General features: G+C 51.7%; 11 protein-coding genes across 11 annotated transcripts; 6 read left to right on the plus strand and 5 right to left on the minus strand.

The window, feature by feature from the left end:
* Positions 1-748: 748 nt before the first annotated feature.
* BDV14DRAFT_210755 (uncharacterized protein) lies at positions 749-2,857 on the plus strand (the record flags this gene model as incomplete). Its single annotated transcript, XM_073775958.1, has 3 exons — positions 749-1,196; positions 1,258-1,664; positions 1,782-2,857. Exons 1-3 carry the CDS (start codon positions 778-780, stop codon positions 2,855-2,857), a joined length of 1,902 nt encoding a protein of 633 aa, XP_073624971.1. The 5' UTR covers positions 749-777.
* Positions 2,858-6,339: 3,482 nt separating this feature from the next.
* On the minus strand, positions 6,340-8,447 carry BDV14DRAFT_210757 (transcription factor domain-containing protein; the record flags this gene model as incomplete). Its single annotated transcript, XM_073775959.1, has 6 exons — positions 6,340-6,641; positions 6,689-6,860; positions 6,911-7,441; positions 7,492-7,883; positions 7,932-8,321; positions 8,375-8,447. 6 exons carry the CDS (start codon positions 8,445-8,447, stop codon positions 6,340-6,342), a joined length of 1,860 nt encoding a protein of 619 aa, XP_073624972.1.
* Positions 8,448-9,223: 776 nt separating this feature from the next.
* Positions 9,224-11,388, plus strand: BDV14DRAFT_179141 (aminoglycoside phosphotransferase family protein). Its single transcript, XM_073769702.1, has 3 exons — positions 9,224-9,409; positions 9,458-10,074; positions 10,125-11,388. Exons 1-3 carry the CDS (start codon positions 9,261-9,263, stop codon positions 11,090-11,092), a joined length of 1,734 nt encoding a protein of 577 aa, XP_073624973.1. The 5' UTR covers positions 9,224-9,260; the 3' UTR covers positions 11,093-11,388.
* Positions 11,389-12,024: 636 nt separating this feature from the next.
* On the minus strand, positions 12,025-14,044 carry BDV14DRAFT_210758 (major facilitator superfamily domain-containing protein; the record flags this gene model as incomplete). The annotated part of the gene is made up of 5 exons (XM_073775960.1): positions 13,608-14,044; positions 13,497-13,561; positions 13,006-13,449; positions 12,321-12,946; positions 12,025-12,264 (listed from the first exon to the last, which is right to left on the minus strand). Exons 1-5 carry the CDS (start codon positions 13,817-13,819, stop codon positions 12,025-12,027), a joined length of 1,587 nt encoding a protein of 528 aa, XP_073624974.1. The 5' UTR covers positions 13,820-14,044.
* Positions 14,045-14,401: 357 nt separating this feature from the next.
* BDV14DRAFT_191840 (FAD-dependent oxidoreductase) lies at positions 14,402-15,696 on the plus strand (the record flags this gene model as incomplete). Its single annotated transcript, XM_073771545.1, has 7 exons — positions 14,402-14,430; positions 14,477-14,702; positions 14,751-14,822; positions 14,869-14,923; positions 14,969-15,299; positions 15,353-15,386; positions 15,433-15,696. 7 exons carry the CDS (start codon positions 14,402-14,404, stop codon positions 15,694-15,696), a joined length of 1,011 nt encoding a protein of 336 aa, XP_073624975.1.
* Positions 15,697-15,930: 234 nt separating this feature from the next.
* Positions 15,931-17,380, plus strand: BDV14DRAFT_112141 (Rieske [2Fe-2S] domain protein). The gene is made up of 2 exons (XM_073765707.1): positions 15,931-17,322; positions 17,379-17,380. The coding sequence occupies exon 1, from the start codon at positions 15,977-15,979 to the stop codon at positions 17,306-17,308; it is 1,332 nt and encodes a 443-aa protein (XP_073624976.1). The 5' UTR covers positions 15,931-15,976; the 3' UTR covers positions 17,309-17,322; positions 17,379-17,380.
* Positions 17,353-18,642, minus strand: BDV14DRAFT_112137 (glutathione S-transferase family protein). Its single transcript, XM_073765706.1, has 3 exons — positions 18,081-18,642; positions 17,784-18,031; positions 17,353-17,736 (listed from the first exon to the last, which is right to left on the minus strand). Exons 1-3 carry the CDS (start codon positions 18,315-18,317, stop codon positions 17,397-17,399), a joined length of 825 nt encoding a protein of 274 aa, XP_073624977.1. The 5' UTR covers positions 18,318-18,642; the 3' UTR covers positions 17,353-17,396.
* A 217-nt stretch (positions 18,643-18,859) lies between these two features.
* Positions 18,860-20,718, plus strand: BDV14DRAFT_112144 (uncharacterized protein). Its single transcript, XM_073765708.1, has 4 exons — positions 18,860-19,183; positions 19,237-19,648; positions 19,712-19,861; positions 19,921-20,718. Exons 1-4 carry the CDS (start codon positions 18,968-18,970, stop codon positions 20,412-20,414), a joined length of 1,272 nt encoding a protein of 423 aa, XP_073624978.1. The 5' UTR covers positions 18,860-18,967; the 3' UTR covers positions 20,415-20,718.
* BDV14DRAFT_210761 (uncharacterized protein) lies at positions 20,601-23,629 on the minus strand (the record flags this gene model as incomplete). Its single annotated transcript, XM_073775961.1, has 2 exons — positions 20,941-23,629; positions 20,601-20,654 (listed from the first exon to the last, which is right to left on the minus strand). The coding sequence occupies exons 1-2, from the start codon at positions 23,170-23,172 to the stop codon at positions 20,601-20,603; spliced, it is 2,286 nt and encodes a 761-aa protein (XP_073624979.1). The 5' UTR covers positions 23,173-23,629.
* A 325-nt stretch (positions 23,630-23,954) lies between these two features.
* BDV14DRAFT_203170 (fasciclin domain-containing protein) lies at positions 23,955-25,158 on the plus strand (the record flags this gene model as incomplete). The annotated part of the gene is made up of 3 exons (XM_073774223.1): positions 23,955-24,499; positions 24,546-24,939; positions 24,997-25,158. The coding sequence occupies 3 exons, from the start codon at positions 23,955-23,957 to the stop codon at positions 25,156-25,158; spliced, it is 1,101 nt and encodes a 366-aa protein (XP_073624980.1).
* Positions 25,159-25,860: 702 nt separating this feature from the next.
* On the minus strand, positions 25,861-27,562 carry BDV14DRAFT_112163 (uncharacterized protein). The gene is made up of 2 exons (XM_073765709.1): positions 27,470-27,562; positions 25,861-27,409 (listed from the first exon to the last, which is right to left on the minus strand). Exons 1-2 carry the CDS (start codon positions 27,509-27,511, stop codon positions 25,997-25,999), a joined length of 1,455 nt encoding a protein of 484 aa, XP_073624981.1. The 5' UTR covers positions 27,512-27,562; the 3' UTR covers positions 25,861-25,996.
* Positions 27,563-27,650: the final 88 nt, after the last annotated feature.

Here is a 27,650-nt window from a genome sequence, read left to right on the forward strand (position 1 = left end):
AACGGCGGCACCGTTCCAAAGTAAACAAACTTGCTATAGCAGAAGGTCACATTTTTGCTATCAGTTGGGATTTCTTTGTTCACGGCGCCAGGAACATGGTTGACACGCTTGGCAGTCATCGCACTGGCCAGGGCCTTTGACCACACAGGGAAAGTACGATGGAGCCAGCCACCAAATCTGAGGCTAACTTGGAAGGATTCGCATCCATCGCGCATTGATCATCCATAAGCAACCAGGCACCACCCCCCGATGAACAAGTTCCAAGGATAAGAAACAGTTATGCATAGCAGTCAATTTTGGATCCCCCTTTTATTGTGCAGCCCCATGATTTACAAAACGGCCGTGATCTGGTACGGCCCGCCGGGAAAGCCGAAAAGGGGATATCATTTATGGGGCCGCGATGGAGGCGGAACTGCGGAAATGACAAGCCGTTGCCGATCTCTCGAGCTTGCATGCTAACCGAGTCATTAGTCGCAGCTAAGCCTGCCTCTGGTGTTGGCTGTGGACCTTTAGATTGGGTAGCGCCATGACTCCAGAACCCGCATTGGCTTTGCATCTGCAGCAACGCTGTAAGTGAAACCGGGCAATCACCGAAAATGAACCGTGGATATTGATTGGGGGTTGGCAAGAATCGAGAATGGCCGCACGCATGCGTGGCTGGTTTTGACCCTTGCGCCTTCGTTTATGCGGCACAGCTTTAAATTGACGGCGGGTACCGTGCTTTCCAGATATTATCTCACAGACACTTGTCCTGTCCCTGTCCGGTTGCTCATCATAATGGGGTTGGTAAACGGCCGTGCCGCATTGCTTTTGCTTGCAAGCAGCATTATCCCATTGGCTACAGCAGAATCTGGTTCAAAGATTCTCGGAAGTACGGTGGCCTCCAATGGCAAAGACTACTTTGACTATGAAACTGTCCAAGTCCTCTCTGCCAATCTTCAGAGGCTGAACCATGCCGATGCAGCATTGTTCGACTTCGGTTCACCCAGTGATCAGCCCTTTAATGCGTCGAGCTGCAAAGTCTTTCCTGGAGACAGTTCTTGGCCGTCCAGTGCTAAATGGAGCCTGCTGAACAACGTGACTGGGGGAGCTCTGATCAAGGGTGTCCCGCGAGCATCAACATGCTACGCTGGCACCATGTACGATGCCGCTGATTGCGAGCACCTCACATCTGAATGGACGAACTCTTACTTTCAGTAAGCTTGATTCCCCCAACTCTCTAATGCAAAATGGGATAGACCCTGACAGTGACCACAGTTTGGACGACCCCATTGAGATGTTTTCGCCTCTCTATCAGGGCCTCACTTGCCAGCCCACAACAGACCCTGACGACAGCTGCACAATGGGCGGATATCCCATTTATACTATCAACGCGACCAATGTTGCTCAGATCCAATTGGGGCTGAATTTTGCCCGCAAAACCGGCGTTCGCTTGGTCGTCAAGAACACAGGCCATGACTTTTCCGGAAAGTCCGGTGGTGGTGGTTCTCTGAGCATCTGGACGCACAACCTTAAGGGCATAGAGCATATCTCTAGTTACGAAGCTCCGGGTACGGACTGGACAGGAAACGCGTTCAAAATGGGATCTGGCGTAGGGGCGTATGAAATATACAAGGCGGCTAACGACCATGGATTGATGGTTGTTGGTGGCGAGGGTCAGGTACGTTATAATTGTCGAATTATCCTAGAACGAGCTAACCAAACTCGTGGTGCAGACTGTTGGTGTAGCTGGTAAGAATGGATTGCTCAGTTGAATGTCATACCAACTAACCAAATGCTAGGCGGTTATCTCTTAGGAGGAGGCCACTCGCCACTCAGTTCCATCTACGGGATGGGCGCCGATCAGGTCCTATCACTGGAGGTTATCACCCCAGACGGCAAGTTCGTAACAGCATCCTTTAGCGAAAACGAAGAGCTCTTCTGGGCCCTCCGCGGAGGTGGCGGCAGTACATTCGGAGTCGTCACATCAGTGACTGTCAAAGCCTATCCTACCGTCCCCGTAACAACATCAAGTTTCACCTTCTCGACCGGTGAAAAAATCACGCACAACAGTTTCTGGGCCGGCTTCAGAGCCTACCTGGATTACTTCATCCCGCACTCCGACGCAGGCATATATTCCTACTTCTTCATCTCCAAATCAGACGAAGACTTCACATTCATCATGCAACCTTTCTTCGCCCCAAACAAGACCCTTGAAGAAACAAACGCCCTCCTCGCACCCTGGTTCAAACAGCTAAGGAACCTTGGTATAACAATCACTCCAAACACAACACACTACACCAACTTCTACGACGCCTGGCTAAACGGGTTCCCGCTCGAAGCCGTCGAGAAGACAAACGTCGCAACTGGATCCCGCCTCTTCCCACGCAAGAATTTCGCAGACGAAGCCCTCCTGAACGAGACCTTCGACGCTGTCAAGGCCTCCTCAGAGGCAGGACTATCATTCATAGCCTTCAACATTGCGCCGACGCTCGAGAACGGAGGGAACCCGGACAACGCCGTGAGCCCCGCCTGGCGAAACGCAGTCTCGCATTTCATATCAGGCGTATTGTGGCCTGAGAACTCGACTGTCGAGTACATCAAGAATGCCCGTGAGGAATTCACATATAAGTACATGCAGCGCTGGCGGGACGTTAGTCCCGGGGCGGGCGCGTACCTGGCTGAAGCGGATAGGGAAGAGCCTGATTTCCAGCAGTCGTTTTATGGGAGTAATTATGAGCGGCTATTAAAGTTGAAGAAGGAATTGGATCCGTGGGATCTGTTCTGGGCTAAGACGGCAGTGGGGAGTGAAGGGTGGGATGTCGTTACTGAGAATGGCCTGCCGAGTGAGAATGGGCCGTTGTGTAGGGTTGGCTGATAAAGAGTCATTGTGGCAATCACTTTATACATACTCCTTACCCATAAACATGCCAATCACCTTTTATCCGGTATTTTACCTGTTTGCGACAAGCTTTGATCAACAAGGCCCAGTTCATATACATAAACGACATGGCCTAGCAGGGTGTGGCTGTAGATAAGGCACGTCAATCTTATAATCTTATAATGGATGATCTAATATCTCACGCGATATACTCCAGCTGGTAGAAACGAAACCACGGCTAACCTCACGCAAACAATCAGAAATACGACATGGTCTAGCTTACTCTCTGCATACCGACTGATTGGTGTCTTCTTACACCAATACAAGTCGATATGTTCACTACCTACCCTGTATACAAAGCTCACATGACATACACAATCAAGTACATCATGGAAGAACAATCCGGATCCTGTACAACGAACTCTTTTTAACGCCGCAGTCACTACTTCCATCGGTGGATTTACGTGGATAGACGGTATTCTGGCGTGACCACATATCGGCTGAGGTCTACCGTAGAAGCCGCTAGGGAGCTTAGGTACAGCGCGTGAGCCTGCTGATGCTCGGCGAGCAGGCTGTATGTATCCCAAACGCGAGACAGCAGCGGAGCATATTCGCCAGCAGCATGGACCCCGAGTAGAGTTTGCTGGACTGGCTGGCTGGCGGATCGGTAATATTGGGCCAGAATGACTGAGTTAGTGAGTCAAGCTAAGATTCCTTTGTTCTGATGAATGAAAAGGCTGCCTAGATATCCACATAGAATCTCGCCGTTTGTTTTCTCGGATGAAGGTAGGAGACTACCTATAGGAGAAACCTTGGATCGAAACAGTGGACCTATTTACTTAAAGGTACCAGGGGGCAGAACGAGGGTTGCAATACGTGTCGGCGAAGCTTTTGGCAACGTAAATGTAATGATCAGATCAAATTGCATTCTTGTTATCTCAAACACCAGGGAGTAGTACTGGTAATATGTTGTACGGAACAGTTGCTCTCAGACTCAGTTTTCTGCATAGCGACTTTTTCTTCCACTTGGGACCCTTTCTGTTCTTAGCTATCTTCGCAAGAAATAGCGGCTTCAACTCCGCCATCCACCCAACAACCTCGCGACGACGATTGAGCCCACTCTGGCACCACCAATTCGGGTTCAACTGAAGCTCCTCCAGTCCCAGACATAGCGCCGCCCAGTCGACATGCTTTGTGCTATCCACGAGGTCTTGCACTTCCAAGATAAGATCTGGCCTGCAGCGCGGTATCCAGTACGAGCTGGGTAGGATCCAATCAACTGCCTCAAGGAAATTGCGCATGTCTTCAACCCTGTCACGAACAAATGGGCGCTCATATATTATGTCGATGACCATTAGCTGGAGCTCCAACGGAAGTCGCGATATGGGCGAGTCTGGAGGCTTTAATCGCTTGTTTTGCTTTTGGCTTCCAAGAATACATCGTTCGATCAATTCCTCGACAGCGGGAACTCGGAACGAATCTCCTATCATGTGAAATGGACGACGATCGCATGTCCTCCAATTTGAAGGCGGATCCTCGTCCGCGTAAATCTCCTAGTATACCTTGTCGTCAATTATGCGTGAACCATCAAAAAAGAGAGCCTCTCGTTTCCTCAAATCTACCGAGTTCAGATCGTCCCAGCAATCACCACGAGCTTCGTGATATGGGTCCTTGTCCCATTCCTTTCTGTGCTTTCTCCAAAAGGTTCGGGAGACTTGCACATACGCAGCGAGGTTCCGCAAAACCACGCCACGACCCAGAAGCCTATCCAGAGCTAGCCAACAGTGCGGATGCACACAGTTACCAACAATCCTTCCAGCCTCTTTATGTTCGTCTCATTCTTGGATATTCACTGGACGAAAGTGGACCGTCCAATCACTTTCCTGTGGTGTGCACCAGCTAAGTGTAGCCATGGAGGGATCAATCGGCACTGGTATGGGGCCTTTGTCCATTAGCAGGCCAGGAGCTATTCCGGAAAGGAAAACCCCGCGCTTATCAAGGCTATCTATGACTACTCAAAGCTCAGTCGAGGATTCCTGGAAGAAGATAGGCCTTCGGGGAAGATACTAGCTCTGAAGAACATAGACCACGGATTGGTGTAGGAACGTGACGGTGGCAGATGGGTAGCCTCTACCTCTGTTGATGGGACAACAGCGTGACTTGGATTTCTCTCCTTGCTCTTCAACAAGGTCTTCCAGCTTTTCCGGCCGCATAGTGTCTCAGCGTCGTGTAACATGTCCCCCTCCGTGCATACGAGGCATTTGAAAGGAGGGTCACGATAGCAACGGGCGAAGCTACTTTTAGGCGACATTATCAAAATCGCAGGCGGGCTGAATGCGAGGATAGTAAGATGGAAGAACAAGGACAAGCCAAGAGGAAAGGTACCCAGGATAGGCACCCTCTCGGAACTGTTGTCCGAGGGTAATTGTCCCAGAACTTTATGTCCTTCACGTACCCTGTCCCCATGAAAACATTACCATGGGAAGAGGCTCGACGGATGGAAAAGAGCGACCATTGATGGGACGCCCGGACTGTGCACGTTCCTGACATACTGCTTGGAACCTGCCTTGCTGGTATTTCGGTCCACGATAGTAGTTCCTACCTTATACAAACCACAACAACCAGCAGAGCACAGAATCCTATAGACATGTTTATTCCGTAGCCCCTGATCCATACCCTTTGAAAGCCCACCAGATCCTAGAGCCATCCAAAAAAAAAAAAAAAAAGAAAAAAAACACAATGTCAAACGGGCGCCCCGACCCTCATGCCGCGAACGCCACCGTAAGAATTTCCTTGCTGGTCTTTGTCCAGTTGTACTGACTGGGGACGGCTGGGTCAGTACCTGAACGTATCAGGGATTGCACGAGCAATCCAAACAATCACAAAAGACGACGAAGAGGGGGACGTCAACGGATCTGAGACGCGATCCTAAACTAGGTCTTCCCTTCCTGGGAAGACTTTATCACTAGTCCCCAGGCCAAACATACCGGCAAGGCCGGAGAGAAGGGGTTCTCGGACTTCCACACGGAAGAGCGTCCCCAAGTCGGGAACAGGAAATCGTTCCTGATACGCAGTGCAAAGGGCCCACTAATGGACAATCGGGCTGGGGATTGGGCGGCCGCCGAAGACCAGCTGGAGCGCTACTTGAACACGCAGCACAAAACCACGGCCAAGCATCGTATATGGGATAATCGCAGTGGGGAAGACGGTTCGGTTTTTCCGGTTCGATCTTCGAGCCAAGATCCTTGATTCATTTCGTCCAACTAATACTTGGGCGGCCGCTCATGGGCGGCGAGACTGCTACTACATCGTCGAGGATGCGAGACAGGTGCAGGACGCATTGTGTTATATTTATAACAATCATTAGATAGCTTCATCATGTATCTTAGTATTGGTAATTGCACATATTTTACCTGAAGGGAATCCTGCTCTGCACTTGAAATTCGGGAGTTGTGTGCATATTGAACATATTACTTGTCCTATGGCTCAAGCAGCTGGTTGATCCATTCATCAACATCCCACTGGAAGTCAACAATACCCTGCGCAGCGAATAGACCAGTTTGGAAAGCCTCAACATCCGCAAGCATCTGGCCATGTCCCTTGGATCCCAGGTTGCCAGCGTCGATCATCTCGCTTAACAAACCTCGCGCTGTGTCATACGTATGTCCATCGTCGGACTTCTCATCTAGGCTCCCGGGCCAGCGAGAGTTTACTGACATTGTTAGGGACAATATAATCAAGCCTGAGAAGAGATGAAGGCTTTCCCAGAAGCCGAAGCGCGCTGATCATCGTTAGCACCTTCATGAGTAGGAGCGTAGCGAGACATACTCATTTTGTCGCAGCTACGCAAGTCTATGATGATTTTTAAATTGGTGCGAGCCGCTCTAACGCAGGTATTCGTGAGATACTTCAGGTTATCTTGGTATGCCTTTACGGTATCTCCTGCTATCAGGTAGCTGATTTGCTTGAGGAGGACGGGGCGAAGGAGCAGGACAAAGCACTATGATCGTGGTCAGTGGAAGGGAAACGGGGCTGTATCCGTAGATATACCTGATGATATCGCTGGTAGAGCGAGGCTAGTGATCGATCGGCCATTTGCGTCATGGCCGGTGGCATACCATTCTCGACATCAAATGACATGTGCGATGGTAGTCGCGCGCGTACTTTTTCCAGCCTCAGTAATATCGGTCGCGTGAGATCTCCGACGCCAGTTGTGTTGTCCTTCCTGATGCTTCGTATATTTTCACAGATATCAGCATGGATAAATCCAAGTTGTACCTGTGTGGTTAGCGTCTCCGCATCATAAAATTCACGGGCATCGGTTGGTGAGAGCAGTGAGTCGTCCGGGTACGTTTGCTCAACTTGATTGATTTGGAATGCTGGAGGGAGGCCTAATTCCGTACTCGTCATGCGGTCAATGCAGTATGTCGTCCACCAAATGCGTTTTCGATGCTCTACATCGAGCGGAGGAAGCGACTGCGAAGCCGGCTTGTGAAGTTTCAGTACGTTGGATATCCGGACGCTCTGTCCGGCATGCATATATGCCGCTGTCTTGCGATTCAAGCTATACGAGTAGAAGGCCTGAGCAAGTGGTGTCAGACTGTGTCGATCAAACAAGGATTGAGTCATACCACAAGATTCAAAGCCTCCACTTGCTCGATTGATGGATCTTCATATCGGACGTTGAGGAGTAATAGGGCCTGCTCAAAGAAGTCTGCCCCGGGAGCGGATCGGATGTCTCGGCCGTGGCGGACTATTTCCTCTGCGCCTTCGGTTCCCAGGTAAATTTCAGGTGTTGGTTCAGAGTTGTATGTCTCTCCTAGAGCAAAAACAACTAGCAAGCGACATAACCATAGTCTATCTCTCACCTCAATCGCTTTGGGGTCTTTGTACGTGAGCTCGAGTCTCCTTCGGAATGTTTCCCGCCGGAACCAGTGCCAATCATGGCCGACAAAGACAGTAAACCGGTCAACCAAAATGAGGGCATATGGATACGGGGGAAGTCGAAAAAAGCAAGCAATATCTACTGATTGTCAGAAATGCAATGTTGTATGGGGGCTTCTTGTCATACTCGACGCATCAGAATCTAAGTGATAATACTCGTATTGTTGCTGAAATTGATGTTGCGCTTCGGGTGTTGGACTCGATAAGATCCCAGCCGGGTTCGAAAGTAAGATCGGCGAGTGTAACTGCTTCAGTCCAGAGACAAAGACCTCGGACGTAGGATCTTCTACCAGAGGGTCGGACAAATGATGGCCTTCACGCGTTGGAGATGAATTCGGCCTTTGGGGGGAGGTGGCCTGTACGGGGGGTACCGGACGCTCCCTCAACTCAGAAGGCGCGACCTGAGTCGCTCTTGCCTCGAGATTGCGCAGATAGCTCTCTGCGACGGTGACATTGCGGTCTCGAGTCGGATATTCGCAGTCTCGGCCTGCGAGACGACAACTCCGGCACGGTCGCTCTGGACGTGTTAGAGCACTGAAACTGCGGCCAAGGAATGGGCAGGAAACTTACCACGAGAGCACTTCACCTTGCGCTTGTAGCATCGGTAGCAAGCAGTACTGCTGCGTGACGTGGCAGGCTGCATCTGTTGTTCCTTGTTTTGGGCAGTGGTGGATGGTTGGGAGTGGTGAGTTGGAGAAGCAGCAGGAACATTTCGGGGACTCCAACTCTTATATCAACAAAGACTCTCCCTATCACAGGCCGCACATCAGCGCTCTCGAAGAATTCGTCGCCGAGCACGCAGAGAGTACCTGGACAAAGCCGTTCTCGGGAACAACTGCCATGCTGAGATTTGCGCGGGGCGGGGAACCAGTCGATGATAGGGAGTTCTGTTTGCAGTTGCTCAAGAGCCATGGTGTTCTTCTTGTCCCTGCGAGTGTGTGTTTTAGAATGGGGATCAGGGCGATTTCAAGGGGGTATGTTCGTGTCGGTGCGGCGATTGATATGGAGATGGAGGGTGCGTTGCGGGAAATGAGGAAGTTTAGAGGGGGGCTTTTGATGGTGTTCCGCTGGCTTGATGATGAGAGTTTTCTTTTGTCGAGTTATTAAGATACATGGAAAAGTCTTTGTTAATATTGTAGATTATACGTTTTGTCGTGTTTGGGGGACCATGTAAAGTATAATATATAAATCAAGAATAGTTGCACGAGAATGGGTGCAGACTGCTTCGGATATTTTGCTGCAGGGTGACTCGGTTCTAGTGTGTGAAGGGCGAATTAATGTCTACTATTGCAAGAAAACAACGCGACACTTGTATATAATATGTCAAGACCGTGGAAGAACATGCCAAGACATGCCGCTGGAATTACCTTTTTCCAGCACGTGTTCGCTCTCAGTGAGTTCTTTCCAACAAACTCTTTGGTTTCTCCTCTGCACATGTTGAGCACATCATGATACCATGATCTTTACTGCGTCTGTTCGATTGCGCATTACAACGCGATCGCTCTCATGTTGTGGTCGAGCATGTATAACCACCCGGACCAAAGCCAAGCGCCCGTCGAATCCGCAACTGGAATCACTGTTTCACTATACCTCAGGGAGATGGGTGTACGTCTGTCTCTTCTTAAATGCGTTCAGATTGCTAATGTGCTTCAGGTACAATGAGAAAATCCGGCTGCAGGAGCGGTATTTGAAGTTCAACCTACCTGGTCTCCATTCGGTCATTGCCACCGCGACCGGACATTCAGCAACTGACCTTGTCTCATTTACGAAACTGTCAGATGGGAAATCCAGTCGCACCTTCAGGGCGACATTCAGTGATGGCCAGAATGCCGTCGCTAGGCTTCCGTACCCTTGCACCGTGCCTAAGCGGTATACGGTCGCCAGCGAAGTCGCTACAATGGACTATCTGCGGCTCAGTGATATTCCAACCCCAAAGGTGTATGGCTCTTCTTCAAGTACCATGAATCAGGTGGGTGCAGAGTACATTGTCATGGAACAAATAGATGGCAAGCCGTTAAGTGAGTCATGGTACACCATGACCTCCGACCAGCAGCAGCGGATCATGAAGCAAATCGTGGAACTGCAGACACGAATGATGTCACTGAAGTTCCCTGCGAGTGGGAGCATATATTACCTTGATGACATTCTCCAGGATCGCAACATTCCGCTGCGAGATATCAGCGATCGCAAATTTTGCATAGGGCCCATAGTACAGCCACAATACTGGGAGGGTCAACGAGCGTTGTCGGACCCTCGCGGCAGAGGACCCTGTAAGTAAATCCTACAGACAATACACTGGCCTTGATCTTACAATGCTCAGGGACTTCGCCAAATCATATATTTGGCGACGTGGGAAAACGAGAACTAGAGTGGGCCAAAAACTACGCCAAACCTCGGTTCCTTCATAATCGCGCCTACAGGGGGATTTACGCTTACCAATTTGTCCACCCCAACGAGCACATCAAGAACCTGACCGACTACGTGGAACTGTCGCAGTATCTCGGCTTTAGTCCACGGAGCCCACTACATCGCCATGTCTTTGTCCACCCTGACCTCCAACCAAGCAACATCATTGTCTCGAAATCCCACGATATCGTTGGCTTGATCGGCTTCCAACATAGCGCCGTCCTCCCTCTTGGTATTGCTGCAAGGTTTCCAGCGCCGTTCCACAACCCTGGAGACTCCTTGTCTGAAATGCTGGTCCACCCATCAACCGAACTTCCTCGAAACCATGAGTCCTTGTCTCCGGCTGAACTACATCAAGCGCGCGAGAAGTACCGAAAACAGAGAATTCACTACCTCTACGCCTCCTTTACAAGACAAATGAACCCAGATTATTTTGAAGCTATAGTTGACAATCTAGCCATCATGCACCGCAAGCTTTTCCAACACGCAAACACGCCCTGGGTGGGCGACTCGGTCTCGCTCAAAGCCGAGCTAATAAATGCCATCAACAATTGGCTTCCTCTCACGGCAAGCGATACACCTGGAAACACATGGCGGTTATCTACACCACCATCCCTCGACTACTCAACGGCCGAGATCAACGAGATAATTCACGCACTCAAGCGCCAGCAAACTGCGGATGCTGAAATTGCCGCAACAAGAGAAAGGCTGGGCATAGCAAAAGACGGGTGGGTATCGAATGAGAATTACGACTATGCAATAAAAGGTATTCGAGAATTGAAGGAGAAAATGCTCGCTGGGGCAAAGACCAGAGAAGATCGAGCCGACATCGAAAACCATTTCCCGTTTCAGGATTTCTCGGAATCTGGGTTCAAACCATAAACCTTATACTCCCGGACCTTGCGGCTTTATTACCTCGATATGAGACTCGACATGTGAGAGACGCCTACCAATACAGATGGGCCACCAATCGATATGCTATGGCGTCTATCACACCACCGACTTTCAAACCCTACCCCTGTACATATTACATATGATCAAATGAGCGCAGAGCCTTCCATAGAATCATGTACCAACATTACTTAGGCCCCACCCCTCAACGCACCCCCTTTGCACTGTCGTGATGTAAATCATCCTTATGATATCCTTATGATACTATAGATATATCAGAATGACCCCATCCAGAGACAAATACTCAATTTACTACTTCCTCGCACAAGGGCCAGCCTGTTCACCAGTGGGCTTATAAGTACCTCTCAGTGCCCTGAGGCAGAGACCATCATCCTCTTCGTCCCGAATATCACCATCGCCGTATCTTTTCAACCAAGCGACTCCCATCCACCATGCACTTCCCCCTTCTCCCAACCACGATCCTACTCCTAACCCTCCCCCTTCAAACAAGCACCTCGCCTACCCTTCACATGTCCATCAAGGATCCCTTCCTCGAACTGAACCGTAAGTCTTCTTCCCCACGGACCCCCTTTCACCTCCACCCTCCAACCTCCCAAGACTCAACTAACTCTTTCGTCCAAGGAGGTAACTGCCTCCGCCCCACAACCCGCTGCTGTATCTGGGATGGATGCGCGTGGTGTTGCTCGGGCAAGAACGGGTGCTCGAATGAGCTGTTTAGTGGGTGGGGGTATTGTTGGGGATAAATCTAGTGTTATTCTGGTCTTGTCCTAGGCTCCGCAGGGGGACTCGGGTGGAGTGCGTTACAGAGTATCGTCGGTATGATTGTGCGGATTGGAAAGGAAAGGGAATCAAGTTTGTCGACGGCTGGCTCGTTGTGTACTGTCCATGCAATCTAAGTTATATCAAGTAGCGTATCTAAACAACGGACTCAAATCACCCATATCCGCTAATTCCTCATCCGTATATCTCATCCGCACCTCATTCTCATCCATCGCCGCACGTTTTGCATTAATCCGTCTAAGTATAACCCAGTATATAACGGGCCAGATACACCCAAAGACAGCGAGCATCCCCATGCTTATCCCGAAGCCAACTGGGTAGGTTGGTGCTTGAGAGGAGATGTAGATGTTTGAGCCGACGATCTAGAATCAAAGTATTAGTGAGGTGCCGGGGGTAATATATGGGATAGGAGACGTACACCACCTAGTTGCGAGAAGCTAACCATCGCCGCGATCCCAACAGCGCGCTTCATTGTTCCCGCGCAGTTGAGGGATATCCATGCTGTTACTGCCGGTGAGATTGGGTAGAGGCCACCTGTTATGAGGAAGATGCCGAAGAGGGTGACGCCAGGGACGGATGGGTATCGCACGCTGACTAGCACGATTATGAACCCCGCGAGGGCCATCAGGTTTGGGAAGAGGACAGACAGCATCCGCTGCTGGTACCGATCTGCAGCCCAGCCTGAGAATGCCGTAACGAAACATGCGAAGAAATATGGTGGGACTGTCATCGCTTGAGCTTCGGCGGCATCGTAGCCTAGATTGCTGATGATGGTCGGTAGCACGAAAGAGTATCCGTAGACTGTGACGCAGAGAGTGAACTCGATGAGGACGGTCGCGTAGATGTGGAACGATTTGAAGGCTGCTGCGGCGTGTTTCCAGGAGAACTCGGATTTTTCGGCAACGCCCGTTTCGCCGCCGGCAGAGTATTTATGACGGAGGATGAGGAATTCTTTTTCTTCCGGCGAGAGCCAGCTGCCTACTTTGGCTGGTGTGTCGTACACGAACCAAAAGGCACCCAGGGCAAGGAAGACTGTGAAGACGCCTACGTAATCAGCAAGAGCTTTCTCGACACATATCGAAAAAGGAGTATCAAAGTAGTACCTTCAATGCAATAGATAAATCTCCATCCACGGTAGCCCCAAGTGTGGTCTAACTGACCAATGCCATAAGCGAGCAGGCCAGAGAAGGCTCCAGCTGCGGACGCCCCAGAATAGAAGATGGCCATCCGAGAATGAACCTCTTTGGGCGAGTACCACGAGGTCAGAATGAACGAGCATCCAGGGAACACCCCAGCTTCGAACACTCCAAGGAGAACGCGGAACGCGGCCCATCCTCCAAAGTTCACCTGCAGTGAAGTAAACACCAGTATACAGGCAACTGACAGTAGGAGAGTCGGCAGCCAGATCTTGGGTCCGAATCGTTTCAGGGCGATGTTGGAGGGCACTCCGCCAAGGGCATATGTCACGAAGAAGATGGACAGACAGGTGTTCCATTGCTGGCTACTAAGGCCAAGGTCGGATTCGACGCCGAATAATTTTGCGTTTCCTGATAGCCGTCAGCACGAGTCTGTATGAGTCTTTCCACATACGTACCGACGTTGGTCCGATCTATGTATGACATGAGGTATATAAGTATCAGTTGCGGCAAAACGTGCCAGCTTGAGGAGATTAGCGATGGACAGCGCAGGAGGGCATTAGACTCACTCGACTTTCCGGATCAGCATTTTCAGATGCTCTCCGGAGTAGTGCTCCAGCAGTTCCAGAAAATGAAGATACTCCGAGTTGCTGTCCTGGACCTTGCCGCAAACGCCATGCGCAGAGGAGGGCCTCGCTATGTCCTCAACGATCTTCTCGTCGCGAGCATCATTCTCGTGATCAGGTCTGTTGATGTTGACGGCATCCATGTTGCTCGACATCAAGGATCAATCTGCTCTAAGGGTGATAGAGGAAGGCTCGTACGCCGGGCAAGAGGCATGATTTATAGCAAGCAAGGAAGTAAATAGGAGCCGCCAGTCACAAGCAGACATGAAAATAGTTGGCATATTCTCAGATAGACTTTGATACGATGTTCCCCGCATAATCGGCAGACCGGAGATATCAAGTTGACTCCAGCGTGCTGGAATGCTTTGTGATAGGACGAGACGCAATGGAAATCGGAGACCGGGCGACATTCTGGTCCATGATCGGGCGCTAGGGGCTGCCTTGGAGAAATCGCTTCGGGGCCGAGCACTAGCACCCGGATTGCGCCCTTGGTAAGATGCGATTTGCGGTTCCTAATGATTCGTTATCTATCGACAGCTGGACAGTCTCCAAATGTCTAGAGTGAGTCTGGATGAGGTGGTTCCAGTAATGTCCGGATTTGCAGCTCCAAGTGGGATGTCGCAACAAGGCGTAAACGGACGACATCATATAAATGGAGGTGTGTTGCTCCGTAATAGCAAGCAATCGCAAAATATATTTTCGACACTCTGATAAATTTATCAACCTCAATCCCGAACATGCCTAAGATAACAATTGTTGGCGCCGGGTAAATGGACTTCAAGATTCCATTGACGCTTGCTAAGAGTATATAGTATCACCGGTATGGCCATCGCGAGCATGCTCTCGCGGTCGAACGAAGTGACGATTGTCGCGCGAAACCTCCCGGGAGATGGAGAGAGCCGCGAGTGGTCCAGTCCTTGGGCGGGAGCTTGCTTTCTCGGACTCGATGGGTCGACACCATTTGAGCAGAAATTACAGACAGACTCATTCGCTTATTTGTGGAGTCTGGCTAAGAGTGATCCGGAATCCAGTATCAGGGTATGGTTTAATGTCCAATACTACGGGCTCTTCTGATGCGATAATTAGATCATCGAGATGCACGACTTGCAGGACGAGACGCCGCTTGAGAAGGTCTGGTACCGAGATCTGATGCCAGAGGTAAGCCTCCCAGTGCAGCTGGCGCACGAGGTTTGACATGATTCAGTTTCGCGTGATGGCGCCGACTGAACTACCAGAGGGTACAAAGCTCGGGATGAGCTGTAAGTGATGAAAGTTTACTACGACGACAGAAGCTGACTTGGCAGACAAATCGGTGGTCATCACACCGGCTATTTTCCTCCCATGGCTACGCAGAAAGCTGGAAGCCGCGGGTGTCAAGTTTGTTCGAAAGAACCTCAAGTCACTGTCCGACTTGAAAGGCTATGGTCATGAAGTTCTCGTCAACGCCACGGGCTTCGGCGCGAGGTTTCTTGCCGACGTTGCTGATCAAGGGGTCCAACAAATTCGCGGGCAGACCGTCCTTGTAAAGACGGGACACGACAAGATCTTCATGCGCCATGGAAAGGATTACACATATGTTATCCCACGACTCGATGGGACGGCTATTCTCGGAGGAATCAAACAGGTCGGTGAGACGTGAGTCTTCCCCCCTTCGTGGAGCAGCAACCTTCTGACTAGGTCCGAATCAGATACGCCGAGGTGGATGAAGACATCAAGTCCGACGTGAGTATGGCAAGTCCAACTCTTCTAAATCGATCTAACGTCTCAGATCCTCCGACGCGTCCACGAGAACTTGCCCGGTGTGTTCCCTAGTACGAAGTCCGCAAACTTCGACATCATTCGCGACAACGTGGGCATCCGACCGGGACGGACACCGGGTGTTCGAGTCGAGAAGGAGATTTTGGATGGGCAAAATATTGTGCATGCGTACGGTACTGGAGGCGGTGGTTATGTGTTTAGTTTTGGATTGGCGAGAGCTGCTGCGACGATGGTCAATGACTTCCTGTTTGCTGCTCCAGAATCACAGCTATGAGATAATCGTTAGCATATTGGTAACGAGTAACGGCAATTTAAGTTCGGTCATTGTTGCCCGGATCACAGGGGATCTGATGCCTGTAGAGGGAAGTCGAGCTCTGAGTTTCCGTTGTTCGGCAAAATACTGCCGTGTATTTCCGCCCAACAAGATGGTCTACTGCCTGAGGCATAAAAATCAGGCGATAAGTTAGCAGCTTCCCCACGTGATAACAAATTCATTTTCTCTTGTGGTGTTCGCCATCAACAATACCCCGCGAAGATCATTCAGGAGTTTCACGATGCCTCTCCTAAGTCTTGGGTCGCTCCCTGACCTGTCACATACCAGATATGTTATTCATCTGTCGGACGGCAAGCGCCTAGTGCTCTTTCGCCTGCCATCGATCGACACTGCCGGACGAAGCAGATTACGGAATGAGAGCAGTGATGGCTGGTCGTACTACGCCATGGAAGCCGAGTGTCCTCACGCCGGTGGCCCGATGCAGGATGCTCACGTTGACATCGAAGATTCCGCATACATTGCCTCGTGCCCCTGGCATGCGTACGATTTCAATGTGGAGACGGGCGAATCCAGCGTCGGCATCAAGGCGTGCACTTTTCCGATCGATGTCGAGGAGGAAAAGGTTACATTGACCTATCCAGAAATTGGCATTTCTGTTGCCAAGTTGGAGCCTGTCAGCGAAAAGATTAAGCTCAAATCGCCTTGCTCGGAGTCCACCCCGTCAGAAACCGCCAAAGTCCCGACAAAGACGCAGTATCTCAACGACAACGCTACGCTTTGCGACTGGTGCACGCATATCCTCAACACCGCTAATTCGGAACACAAAATCGAACTTACGGCTCATTTATTCTCCAAATTCACTGCAAGAGAAGGCACTGACTCGCCTATGAAGATCATCGGCTCAACTCCAGCGACACTTCCCCCTACACCACCGCGGGACAACCTAGTTGAAGTCCGACCGGGTGCAATGCCAAAGCAGGGCCGAGGTGGAACATTGAAGAGTCGAATTGCCATGCTGCACGCCCTTGCTAACATCGAGCAATGGGCTATTGATCTGGCCATTGATATCTGCGTCCGGTTCGCAGAGTTCCAAACCAATCCAGCCGCGTCCGAGGCTGCTAGGAATCTCCCGCGCACTTTCTTCCACGACTGGCTCAAGGTGGCAAACGATGAAGCAAAGCACTTCTCCCTACTCCGAACCCGCCTCGAGGAAATGGGGTCCTATTTTGGTGCTCTACCTGTTCACCATGGCCTTTGGGAGTCCGCCACCAAGACAGCACATGATCTCCGAGCGCGGATCAGTATCATCGCACTTGTCCATGAAGCTCGTGGCTTAGATGTCAACCCTATGACCATTGCCAAGTTTCGCAATGCCCGTGATACTGAGAGTGTCGAAGCACTTGAGGTGATACATAACGATGAGATTACTCACGTCACAACCGGCCACAGATGGCTTACGTGGATCTGTCAGCAGGAGAAGACTGACCCTGTGGAGGTCTTCCGCTCTAACGTCCGTAAATACTTTGTCGGTGGACTTAAAGAACCTTTCAACCGAGATGCTCGCTTAGAGGCCGGGATGGACGGGCGCTACTACGACGATTTGGTTTATTGAACGATTTAATCAAGGTAAGGTTGCATTCGTACATCTCGTCCAAGTCTACGCGACTCTAAATATCATACAGGTCATATCGATCATATAATCATAGTCGGATCTCGTCAATGGGGCCCAATGAAGCGTCCCATACAGTTGGTCTCTTTCCCATGGCCTCGCGGCCCTGCGGCAGCGCTCTGATCCTCGCCGCATACTCGTCCAGATGGTCGGGACATAAATCACCGAGACCAATGTCTATCAACCAAGACACAAAAGGAACAACATGCGCATCCAGCACTGTCGGCCCAGTCTTGCCAAATATCCAGGGACTGCCGTTACTGTACTTCTCCCGCAGCTCAACAATCTCCTTGAGGAAGCCCATTGAGCTCGATGTCATGCTTCGCCCGACCGACATGTTCATCGAGACTAATTCCCTCTGCTTCCTTTGCCTGGACTGTGTCAGTAACAAATTTAAGTTCAGCGGTCAGGAACGAACCAGTCGCGCTTATACTCCAGGGCCTTTCGGTGGGTAGGAGTGATGTCATGGTGTGATAAAAGGTCTTCGACCCGAGGATTCACTGCACTGTACCCGTCCAGCGTTTCGTGCAGTTCGCAAAGTAGTCGAGTTATTTCCGTTTGATGCGCCTTGGGGAGTAGTTCTGGAGAATGGTCGCACACCCAGTAGACGATTGAAAGCGCGTCGGTCAATGGCGACGCGAGCGACTTGCCCGTGAGAGTGGGCACCTGCAGCACATTAGCCCAGGCCTTAATTATAGTTCGACACAAAACCTACTCTTCCCAATGGATTTACATCAACGAGATACCATTCGCGCAGATTCTCGTTCTTGTCGATGTTGACGAGCCGATAGCCCATTTGCGACAGTTCGCGGGCCGGCCGGGATTTCCCCCGCAGCGCAAGAACGATCGCAAAATGCACGACCAGCGACTGCACGGAAAAGGGATATAGATACAGACATGGGTCCGTCTCGTGACGCTTGAGCTTTTTCAGCACCCGTGTCACAGCTGTCATAATTGTCAGAGAGTGTCAGAAGGTGTCAAGATCAGGTCCCAGCGACCCAGACTCCAGGGGCAGCGACACACCGGGCGACCGGGGACGGAATGCGACTGCGTCAGTCCACAATAATGCGATCTCGGAAAATCCCGTCAGCACCAGTCCGGTTTTTGCTTCTTTGTGAGCCCGCCAGCTGCCACAATTTATCCGACATCTCCACTGTTTCGGAATTGAGTGACCCAAACTTCATGCGGTCATGCCCTGCAGCAGCGCAGTTCGTCTCCTCAGTCCGGCGGAGAGGGCTTGTCTTGCATAGATTGACGGAAGCTTGGCCGTTCCGCACGAGGCTTGACCGGTGTTTCTGGTGCCTGGCTAGACGGCGTCTTCCCCTGATTGCATCCCTGGTTCTTGACGGCCTGGGAGCTTGTTACCTAAGTGGGGTCCCTCCATAAGGCGTCTGCTCCGACCGCTATGGCCGTTGCCAAGAATACCGAAGATGATGGTGTTAGTCGCCAAGCTGCCAGGAGCTTTGACTATATTGTATAGACTCCTGTTTCATGATGAGCATAAATAGCCATGCCTACCCCATATTTTGGGCCATCACGTCGCTCTCTTTTTCTCTATACAGCTATTGACTAGCTTTCCTTCCTTCCATTCCCTTGTACAAAATGAAGTCCGTTCTTTCTCTTACCGTGCTCCAGCTGCTGGCCAGCTATGTTGCTGCGATGCCCGCCGTGGGCAAGTCACTCTCTCGCCCACTGACGGATAGAGACTTTCCCTGGCACATTGGCGTACCGAAATCCGGTTCCTCCGCTGTCAAGCGCCAAAGTACCCTTCCCACCACTTGGGACCCCCCATCTGACCTCGTCACTCCTTTGCAAGAGGTGGGTCTCCTAACTCAGTCCTGGGGCTGCAGAAACGTACTAATGTAAAGTAGGTCTGGGACCACGAACAAGAAACCTACAGCGACCCCCTCGGGTTCGAAAACTACGGCTTCGACCAAGTCATCGCCCACGAAGGAAAAATCAACTACTGTGTGCGGTGGGAATCGACTCAATCCGTTACCGCCGAGCAGCGTTCAGCAATCGCTACAGCCGCCAGCCGCTCATTTAATAAATGGATATCCGGACTTGCTGGCTTCGACGGATGGCCGTATGACACCGTCGAGGTTAATGTTGTTGGTTGGGCTGTCAGTGATGAGAGCCTCCTTGAGGGTGACACGAGCGATATCGAGGTGTACACTACGACCGATGCAGATGGCATCCCGCAATGCGATGAGGCTTGTGGGCGGTTCTTCCACCAGGATGGCGATTATAGCGGTTGTGCTGCTGGGGCTGATCGTCACTACGGTATTTACCACCAACTGCTCGGACAAAAGACATGGTGACCACGGGTGCTAATTGTGTGACCAGACGAGTCCCTCTGGCTCACAGACGGCTTCGAAGGCGGTACCGGCGGCGACTGGGGCCAGCGCATGGGCTCCGACTACTTCCTCCAGAACGTCGACACTGAGAACATCCACATCTACCTGCATGAGATCGGTCACACGTTCGCCTTGGACGGTATGCATCTTCTTTTACTCCTCCGTTCTGTCAGGGCAGACGCTAATGTGAGCAAACAGACTTCTACGACTGGACCCCCACAGGTGTAAGCAACTTCATCATGCTCGCAGGCTCCGCAACCGAAATCACCGAGTTCGATTACTGGATGGTCCGCGACTGGTGGCGAAACCTCAAGGACAGGTACGACCTGTCCGGCGTCTCTTCATCGAACAGCACCTCCTCTGGAAGCAGCGGATCGTATACCTCGACCCCAACCTCGACCGTTCCATCCTCTACGCCCACCGGATCACCTGTCTTCACGCTCCCGGCTGCTATCACTGCTGTCGCGAGCGAGTCATCTTCCACGCCCTCTGCATCTATTCCAAGTGGTGGCTTCGGTGAATTCGGTGGCTTTGGAAGTGCCGTCCCGACTGGGGCCGCGCCGACTGAGGCATCCGGTGCAACGAGCACACCTTCGACACCTTCAAACCCGTGGGGTATTGAGACGGAGGAGCAGGGGCATCCTTGGTGGAGCGGATACTTGTGGTGGGGTGGGAAGAAGCATAGTTCTTAAATTTCTTTTGGGGGTTGAGCTGGAGTTCGGGACTGGTGGAACGAGAGGGGAGTCTGTGAGGAGGCATAAGTGGGTGTGTTGTTGATGGGGTTCTGTATCTACGGCCGGCCGAGGTGCCTGGCAATGGAGTTAGGCCTTGGTCCATCTCTAGCTCACTGGCGATGGAGGTGGTTGTCACTTCGCAAACTAGTGCACATATGCTCTAGGACTGTTAGACGTGGCCGAACTCATGGAAGACACCTATTAGTGCAGGCAAAGTAAACCATAAAGTTGCTAACATGGCGAAATAACTACCAATCTTGCCTTATCAACTCTACCCTTCCTAAACAAGTGTCATCATCTTAACCTCAGAGTATAGTATGGATAAATAGCCTTCAACTATGTAGCGCGGTCCGTCGTAGTGTTTTACGGTGAACTCCGCTCAAATCGAGCATTGGTTCCGTCGATGTCAAGGGGATACCGCGGACGGTGATGAGGGATACTCAAACCTGAATGAACTCGTCCGACGATGTAACTTCTTCCTAACAGGCGGAGACTGCTGTCCTGACGGATGCCCCGACTGCACAACGCCATCACCAGGGTTAGCAGGTTGAGGATCTTCCTCCTTGAGCGAAGGATACTTCCACCTTGCTGTGACAGGCGCACCACTTTCCAAATCATACAAGTCTTGCTCGGGCGGCCGATGTAGGAGCGCCGTGACAATGATATGCGTTGGCGACTTGGGCGCCTCGAGCCACAAAATTGTTGTCGCAAGAACGATCACCATGCCCATTATAAGAATCACCGCTCCAAGACGCTTTGTGCGCGAGTCGATGCCATATTTCCAGAGTTGCACGGTTGCCCGCGACGTCAAGGTGGCTTGGGTGTATGGGCTTTCTTCTTCAAGCCGTTGCCTCGCCTCTCGGTCAGCCGATGTAGAGAGGGTGACTGCGGTATACGGTATCATCGAGGCGGCTTGAAGTGCGGCATAGGTGTGAATGAGGTAGAAGCGTCGGACCTCGGTGTTCTCAGGGGAGGTAAAACGTTGGAAAGCATCGATGAAACGGGCGCTGGATCCACGAGTGCTGGGGACTTGGCCGTCTGTCGCGTCCGCTGACCAGGCGATAAGAGTCCAGTCCGGGTGGACGCTCAAGATGGCGTTCCGAGAGTTATCACTGTCTTCCCGCATCGGACTGTCGTGAAGAAGGCCCAGCTCCACTAGTTGTAGAAGGTTAGACACTGGCGAGGGATCGAGAGCATACTGCGCAAAGCTCAAGAAAGCTGTATTGTCACACCATATAGCAGAGTCATTCGAGAATTGCGGCATGGAATATTCGAACGTCCGTTGGCTGTAAGAGGTACTTCGGTACTCAGGATCAGCAGGCTCTAAGAACATCCGGTCCCAGTCGCAGGACCCATCTTCTAGGCAAGGCTCATCGAAGAGATAACGAGCCTCTGGGGTGGTATAGATAGTAACAAACATATCGGCCAAGTTGGGCGACGGGTCGAGTATGGTGAAAGCAGCTGAAGCTGAGTTATCTCCCCACCCAGAACCCCAGCGGATACACTTCACTCCGTCCGCTCTCATACCTCCATAGCAACGGACTTCCCTGTCTGAAGCGACTTCAAAGATACTCGGGTTGTCGTACAGCCAGCACGACCCAGTCATGCCGATTGTCGGGCCTACACGTTGTAGCTGTGCCCGCAATGACTGGTTAAAGCGGCCGGAATCAGGATACCTATCGCTGGAGCCAATATCGCGTTGGGAGGTGGCGAGGTAGTAATTTTGAAGGTCGCTGGCGAACTCCCGCAAAAGCTGCCGGTTTGGTGCCCAGACAAGGTTCTCAGTCTCGGACACGTTCGGGCTGAGTGAGAGAAGACCTTCCTGCGATACCGGAGGCAGCAGCACAGCACCGCGCCCAACTAACTGTCGCTCGGTTGCCACTGCCGCTTCGACCATTTCATCAAGACTGGCCCCATAGAGGTTGTTCGTACAAGAATAAGTTCCATCGGCAAGCTGGCCCTCTCGACACCGGAAGAGATTGTCGTCAGTAGGCGGATTTGCTGACAGCATATTTCCAAATGCGAGGGACTCGTTTTGATTGATGTCAATATATTGCAGCCCAGGTATGACTAGCGTGGCCGTGGCAACACCCATAAGGTTGGCAATCACCGACAGACAAGCGACCACGAACATGAAAACGTACAAGACAGGAGGGGCCCGCATCCTTTCTATTGCAACTGGACTTTCGGACTTCCTGTTTTGTTCCCGAGCAAGCTCATATGCTTTCATAGCTAAGTCTTTCAGGTAGAGAAGATCCAAAAATTCAGCGTAGATGAGGAGCAAGCTGACAGGGAGGCGGTTGTCTTTCGCCGAAAGATAAAGGGCCGCTCGATAGACGAAGCTTGCGGCCACGTACATGAACCAAACCTCGAGCCCTTTGGCGACAAACTGAAGAGCACCGAGAACATCACGGTTGGTGCCGTCGAGTCTTTCAATCTGTTGCACTTGACTGGTGGAGTTTGGGTTTATACGACAGTGCCCACGGCAGTTGAGGCCGGAGCCGACAATGTGGTTCTTGAAGTTGAGAATCAGAATGGCCAAAGCCGGACCGAGCCACAGAAAGCCGATCACGTTGCGAAAGTGGACGAGTCGCCAAAACCCCTGCTTAGATCTGTTCAGGAGGTCACGACCGCGAGGGTCCTGGGATTGTTGGACCGGAGCTGGTGTTGCTGGAGCATTCGATTGCGGGACGGCAGAAGCTTTGTCGTCTGCCATGGTAGAAGTTCATTAATGATCGTACCGGGTGAAAGAAAAGGTGAATGAAGTGGTAGGTAGACGTAAAGGCCCAACACCGGCATTGGCGGAATCCAGAGGTAAAATGTCCAGAATCTCTTCGGGCACAATGGCCAGGCAGCCTTCATAGAGCCTGCATGGATACGGACAGTATGACAGTGTCGACGGCGACAATTGGGCTTCAGCTCGCCCCGACAACAGCATTCCCCCGCCTGGGCATCACAATGCATGGGAGTCGACTGGATGGGAAGCTCTCGGAAAGGAGGGATTGGAAGAAGGCAATGGTAATGCGTAGGATCCCTGGCTGCGGTTACCTGTCACAGCCTGCATAGCAAGAGAAGAGGAAGGAAGGAGCTTGTCGATGGCGCCTTCCATTCGATCCCATTTGCGATAGCTTCGTCCCCGACGGCCGAGAACGGCGTTTACAGCAAAAGCAATTCTGTCTACGCCAGCCTTGCCAAAGACTTGCAGTTGCTGAGGAATCGTGCCGTGGGTTGATTGGCGAGCCGCCAAAATGATCTGTTGTGAGGTCTGTAGGTGCCAGACAGAACGCACATAAGCAGGCATTGCAAGCAGTTGCATTTCTGAGGAGTTGACGTGCTTATTGTACCACCGAGTCCCCGTCACCTTCCATATCCGGTCCAGAAGCAAACATTGGCCCTTATAAAAGGATCTTCAGGCACCGCAGGCTGGCTTGAGTGTAACCGCAACTTACAACTACATTCTCCGGCGAGAACAATCACAAGGCCATCCCGACAAAGACCATGCGTCTTTCTTCTCCTTCCTATCATGTCCTGGGGCTTGTAAGCCTGCTTGCTGCGGGAGCCCTCGCCCAGGACACCACATCCTCCTCTACTGAGCCCCCATCAGCCTCTCCCTCGTCCCTCCCTGATGCTGCCTCGGACAACGGTGGCGGGAGATGGGGTGAAGCAATCGCGAATGAGGTGCCACCGAGACCAAGCGGTCGGAGAACCGCCTTTGTCCCCGTGGACGAGTCATTCCCGTCAAGACTTGTTCGGCAAGCTGATCTTGATGCCGAGCAGTATCTCTACCAGGTAACAGATCAGTATCTCACAGCGGCTGATTTACGCGCATCGACCGGTGTTGTGGTGGAGTCCCTGGACACCAGTGCCAACTTGGGTGGCCGAGGCCAGGCAGTCCTTTCCCATGGGCGTCGTGATAATTCTAGTATCGAGGCAAACGTGATCTCGACCGATCCTGTCCGCCTATATAGTGGGCTCGGGGACAATGTGACCATCGTTCAAGAGGACATCCCCTTTGATGGAGGAATTTTACATATTATCAGCGGGTATGGCCATGTCAACGGACCCATTGGTCGGTGCTAACGCTTGCAGTCCCTTTACCCCTCCAGCACTCCTGTCCGAGTCTCTCGATGTGATCGGGAACGCAAGCAATTTTTCTTCGCAAGTGTCATCACACCTCGACGAGCTTGACAACACCCCGTCTATCACCGTCTTCGCTCCGGCAAATGACGGTCTTCTGACCGTATTAGGCGCCAACACTACGCTTTCCGCGTCTGAAATCACGGCACTGGTCGACGGCCATACGATCGCCGGAACTGTGGCCTACTCGCCGCTGCTGACCCGCGGCGCAGTGTTCCAGACCCTTGGTGGGGATGAGGTGACCGTGACTGATGACTCTGAGGGTGAGATCATCCTCAACGACGGGGTCAGAGTCATCCAGTCCGACATTGTCATTGCCAATGGGGTGGTTCATTTGATCGACAAGGTCAGTAAATCAAATTTCATAATAATAACACCGTTTCTCTAATCAGTGTTGATTCAGCCGCTCTCATCCCCGACTGGTACATTACCCGGTCCCACATCGACCGTGAGTGGGGAGAATCCCGTCTTCACTGGTGCAGCTACTCGGTCTTCCATGATGCCGCGCCCAGTCAGCTTTGTTTTGCTGGGCCTCGTATTGAGTGTCCTGGGTTACACAGCTTAGGTCAAGAAAGCCCCGCTAGATGAGGAGAGGACCGCACTGTAAGCCAATTAAGTTGAAAGAAGGCATGGTAATTTGCAGCGAAGAGCCCGGGCAGTGAAAAGGGTGTGACAAGCATATCTAGCCATTGGCGCTATAATGTTTAATATAGCATATGTCGTTCAATCTTATCTATCGTCTGTCCAGACTTCCGGACCCTTGCAGCCAATCATGGCTCGTATCCTGAGTAGCACGAAACTACCAGGTACATGCCAGACACTCTCATCCGAAATATCACGGGAATATTTGGCCACAATCAGCCAGTCAGAAATTTAGCTCGCCATGAGAATTGCCTGGAATCTCCAAGTTCCGACCCGTCGATCCTGTCCTATCACGCAGAACCTCCGACGCTCCGGCTTCCTAATACCCCTCTCTGTATGTTGCTTTTGCTAGTCACGCATAGAGCCCATGACTCTAGGGTCCAATGTACTCCAACTAGTCTCGGCTCCGAACGATCCGACCCGTCCTGTGCTGACTTGCCCTGCAATACCCCGCCGTTCGTCCTACTGCAGCTTGACAGTGTGAAATAGGGTAGGTAGGTTGCACAACATGAACAGCGAGCAACGCAGCAAATTAATCTCCAAGGATAAAGGTTGTAAGTCTGGCGAGAAGAAGCAATGGCCAATGACAATACTTCCATCGTCCGATTCGTTCGCCCGATTATCCTTGCCCGGCACCGCAAGGAGGACCTCGCTGTGGTGTGGCTGACAGATACAGAGCTTTGATGTATCTTGCAAGGTAAAGCTCGCCCTGGCACCGTCCCTTGGGTAGGTAACCTTGGTAAACTCGATGTACCATCCACTTAGCCAACCCCATACACAACACGCCCATAAAGCCCACTCCACCAAACCTCTTGACTTCCATCCTGTTTCCCATCCCGAATATCTGGGTCCGTTTCGCGTAGGACCCATATTGGGAAGAGCGAGCGGCATCGACCCTCTGTTATACCCGGTGCATCGATCAGAACACTTCCGAAGCAGGGACGAAGAAGAATTGTTTCAAGCTCGATTCTAAGCGCTACTATGCGGTTCTCTAAATCGATGAGGTCGGTGAATATGTAGTTCTCGGCTGAGGTTGCGCTGAAGACGTCGTTGTGATCAGACAGACGAATGAGGTTCTTATGCGCGGCTAGGAATATGTGAGTGAGGAAGAGTGCTATTGCTTTGTACTCGGCGGCTAGGAACGCAAAATCGTTGTTTGGGAAGAGGTTTTGGTGTGGTAAGGGGTGTTCTTGGTGTGTCGTGTTGTCTTCAATCCGTTGCGGGCGATCCAGGAATTCAGGATATTCTGCGGCAAGCCAGGTCTGCCGCCAGTGCGTGAGGAGGTCTAAAAGCCGGTGACACTCGGATATAATCCTCTGTGGATTCATGGCAGGAAGGGAATACACCTCTATCATGCTGATAGCGACATCCTGCAATCTGTCTCTCGCGGTCTTTGGTATATCTTTCCACGGTGTCTTCATCCATTCATCCCTGGCCAAGAAGGTACTTTCCCTTGTTGAGAGCTTATAAAGAATTGACATCTCCCGCACCTTCTGAAAGGCAACATGGAATCCACCACCCCTGAAGGCGTCTGGTCCCTGCCGCTCCATGAGTGCCAGAGCACCACTGAGATGGCCCGAAGTGCCTGCGTCAAAGATCTTTGTTGGCTTTTGTTGACTTGCCTCAAGGAGCGTGAAGACGAGAGAAATCACAACGAGCTGTGGGTTACTCTCAGATGTGAAGTCGGCTAGCAGCTGCCTGAAGGACTGCAGGCCGGTGTTGTATGCTGACAGGCTAAAAGTGAGACACTCTTTTCTGTTTGCTGTAAAGGACAGCCGCATTGTTGCGAGGGAAATGAGGGCCATGTCGAGGGCTCGGCTGTGTAGGGTTAAAGCAGTGACGCCTTCGCTCCAGCAGGATGAGGATCGGGCGTAAGCGGCGTTGAAGTCTGTCAGGAGCGTTCTCAGGTGAGATTGGAACTCACTGGGGGATAAATCAAGGGTATGAATAGCTGTGGGAGTTGAAGACATCTTCTGCCTCTGTAGTTGTCCTCCGTATTCTGCCGTTTCATCTTGTTTAGCCGATTCAATTGCATCGCCGATAAGACTCTTCATCCGCGTGCCTATCCGACCTGCATCAAGGTTGACGAAGACGCCCTTAACAAGTGGCTCATACCCGCCGCACTGCCGACCGGACTTTTGGCAGGGGCCACATTCTGGTTTTGCGCCATTGCACTGCGATGTTTGTGTTAGCGGCCCTCAAGACGGAAGATGGCAGCGCGACGTGGGTCATACCGCTTTCTTGCGTGAGCGACATGTGCGACAAGGACGGACCATGGCCAACCGGCAACCTGAAGAAAAAAGAAAATTCGAGTGGTTGAAAATAGGTGGTAGCGGGGAGGAAGAGAAGGTTGGCTGAAGGTGTTGGGGTCAGCTCATGACAGCTGAAGCGGCTAAGCCGTTTCTGGTATACCGG

The sequence above is a fragment of the Aspergillus stella-maris genome (assembly GCF_047715825.1).
Source record: "Aspergillus stella-maris strain CBS 113639 unplaced genomic scaffold BDV14scaffold_56, whole genome shotgun sequence".
In the NCBI taxonomy this organism is placed as follows: domain Eukaryota; kingdom Fungi; phylum Ascomycota; class Eurotiomycetes; order Eurotiales; family Aspergillaceae; genus Aspergillus; species Aspergillus stella-maris.

Excerpts from the sequence above, each read along its gene's own strand:
- BDV14DRAFT_179141 (XM_073769702.1), top strand. The coding sequence starts at position 9,261 with ATGATCTTTACTGCGTCTGTTCGATTGCGCATTACAACGCGATCGCTC. Across the intron at positions 9,410-9,457 it reads TATACCTCAGGGAGATGGGT|GTACAATGAGAAAATCCGGC; the intron begins GTACGTCTGTCT and ends AATGTGCTTCAG. Across the intron at positions 10,075-10,124 it reads CCCTCGCGGCAGAGGACCCT|GGACTTCGCCAAATCATATA; the intron begins GTAAGTAAATCC and ends TACAATGCTCAG.
- BDV14DRAFT_112141 (XM_073765707.1), top strand. The coding sequence starts at position 15,977 with ATGCCTCTCCTAAGTCTTGGGTCGCTCCCTGACCTGTCACATACCAGA.
- BDV14DRAFT_112137 (XM_073765706.1), bottom strand. The coding sequence starts at position 18,317 with ATGACAGCTGTGACACGGGTGCTGAAAAAGCTCAAGCGTCACGAGACG. Across the intron at positions 18,032-18,080 it reads ATGTAAATCCATTGGGAAGA|GTGCCCACTCTCACGGGCAA; the intron begins GTAGGTTTTGTG and ends AATGTGCTGCAG. Across the intron at positions 17,737-17,783 it reads CTGGAGTATAAGCGCGACTG|GCAAAGGAAGCAGAGGGAAT; the intron begins GTTCGTTCCTGA and ends GACACAGTCCAG.
- BDV14DRAFT_112144 (XM_073765708.1), top strand. The coding sequence starts at position 18,968 with ATGAAGTCCGTTCTTTCTCTTACCGTGCTCCAGCTGCTGGCCAGCTAT. Across the intron at positions 19,184-19,236 it reads TCGTCACTCCTTTGCAAGAG|GTCTGGGACCACGAACAAGA; the intron begins GTGGGTCTCCTA and ends AATGTAAAGTAG. Across the intron at positions 19,862-19,920 it reads TCACACGTTCGCCTTGGACG|ACTTCTACGACTGGACCCCC; the intron begins GTATGCATCTTC and ends GTGAGCAAACAG.
- BDV14DRAFT_112163 (XM_073765709.1), bottom strand. The coding sequence starts at position 27,511 with ATGGTCCGTCCTTGTCGCACATGTCGCTCACGCAAGAAAGCG. Across the intron at positions 27,410-27,469 it reads GTCGCTCACGCAAGAAAGCG|TGCAATGGCGCAAAACCAGA; the intron begins GTATGACCCACG and ends CAAACATCGCAG.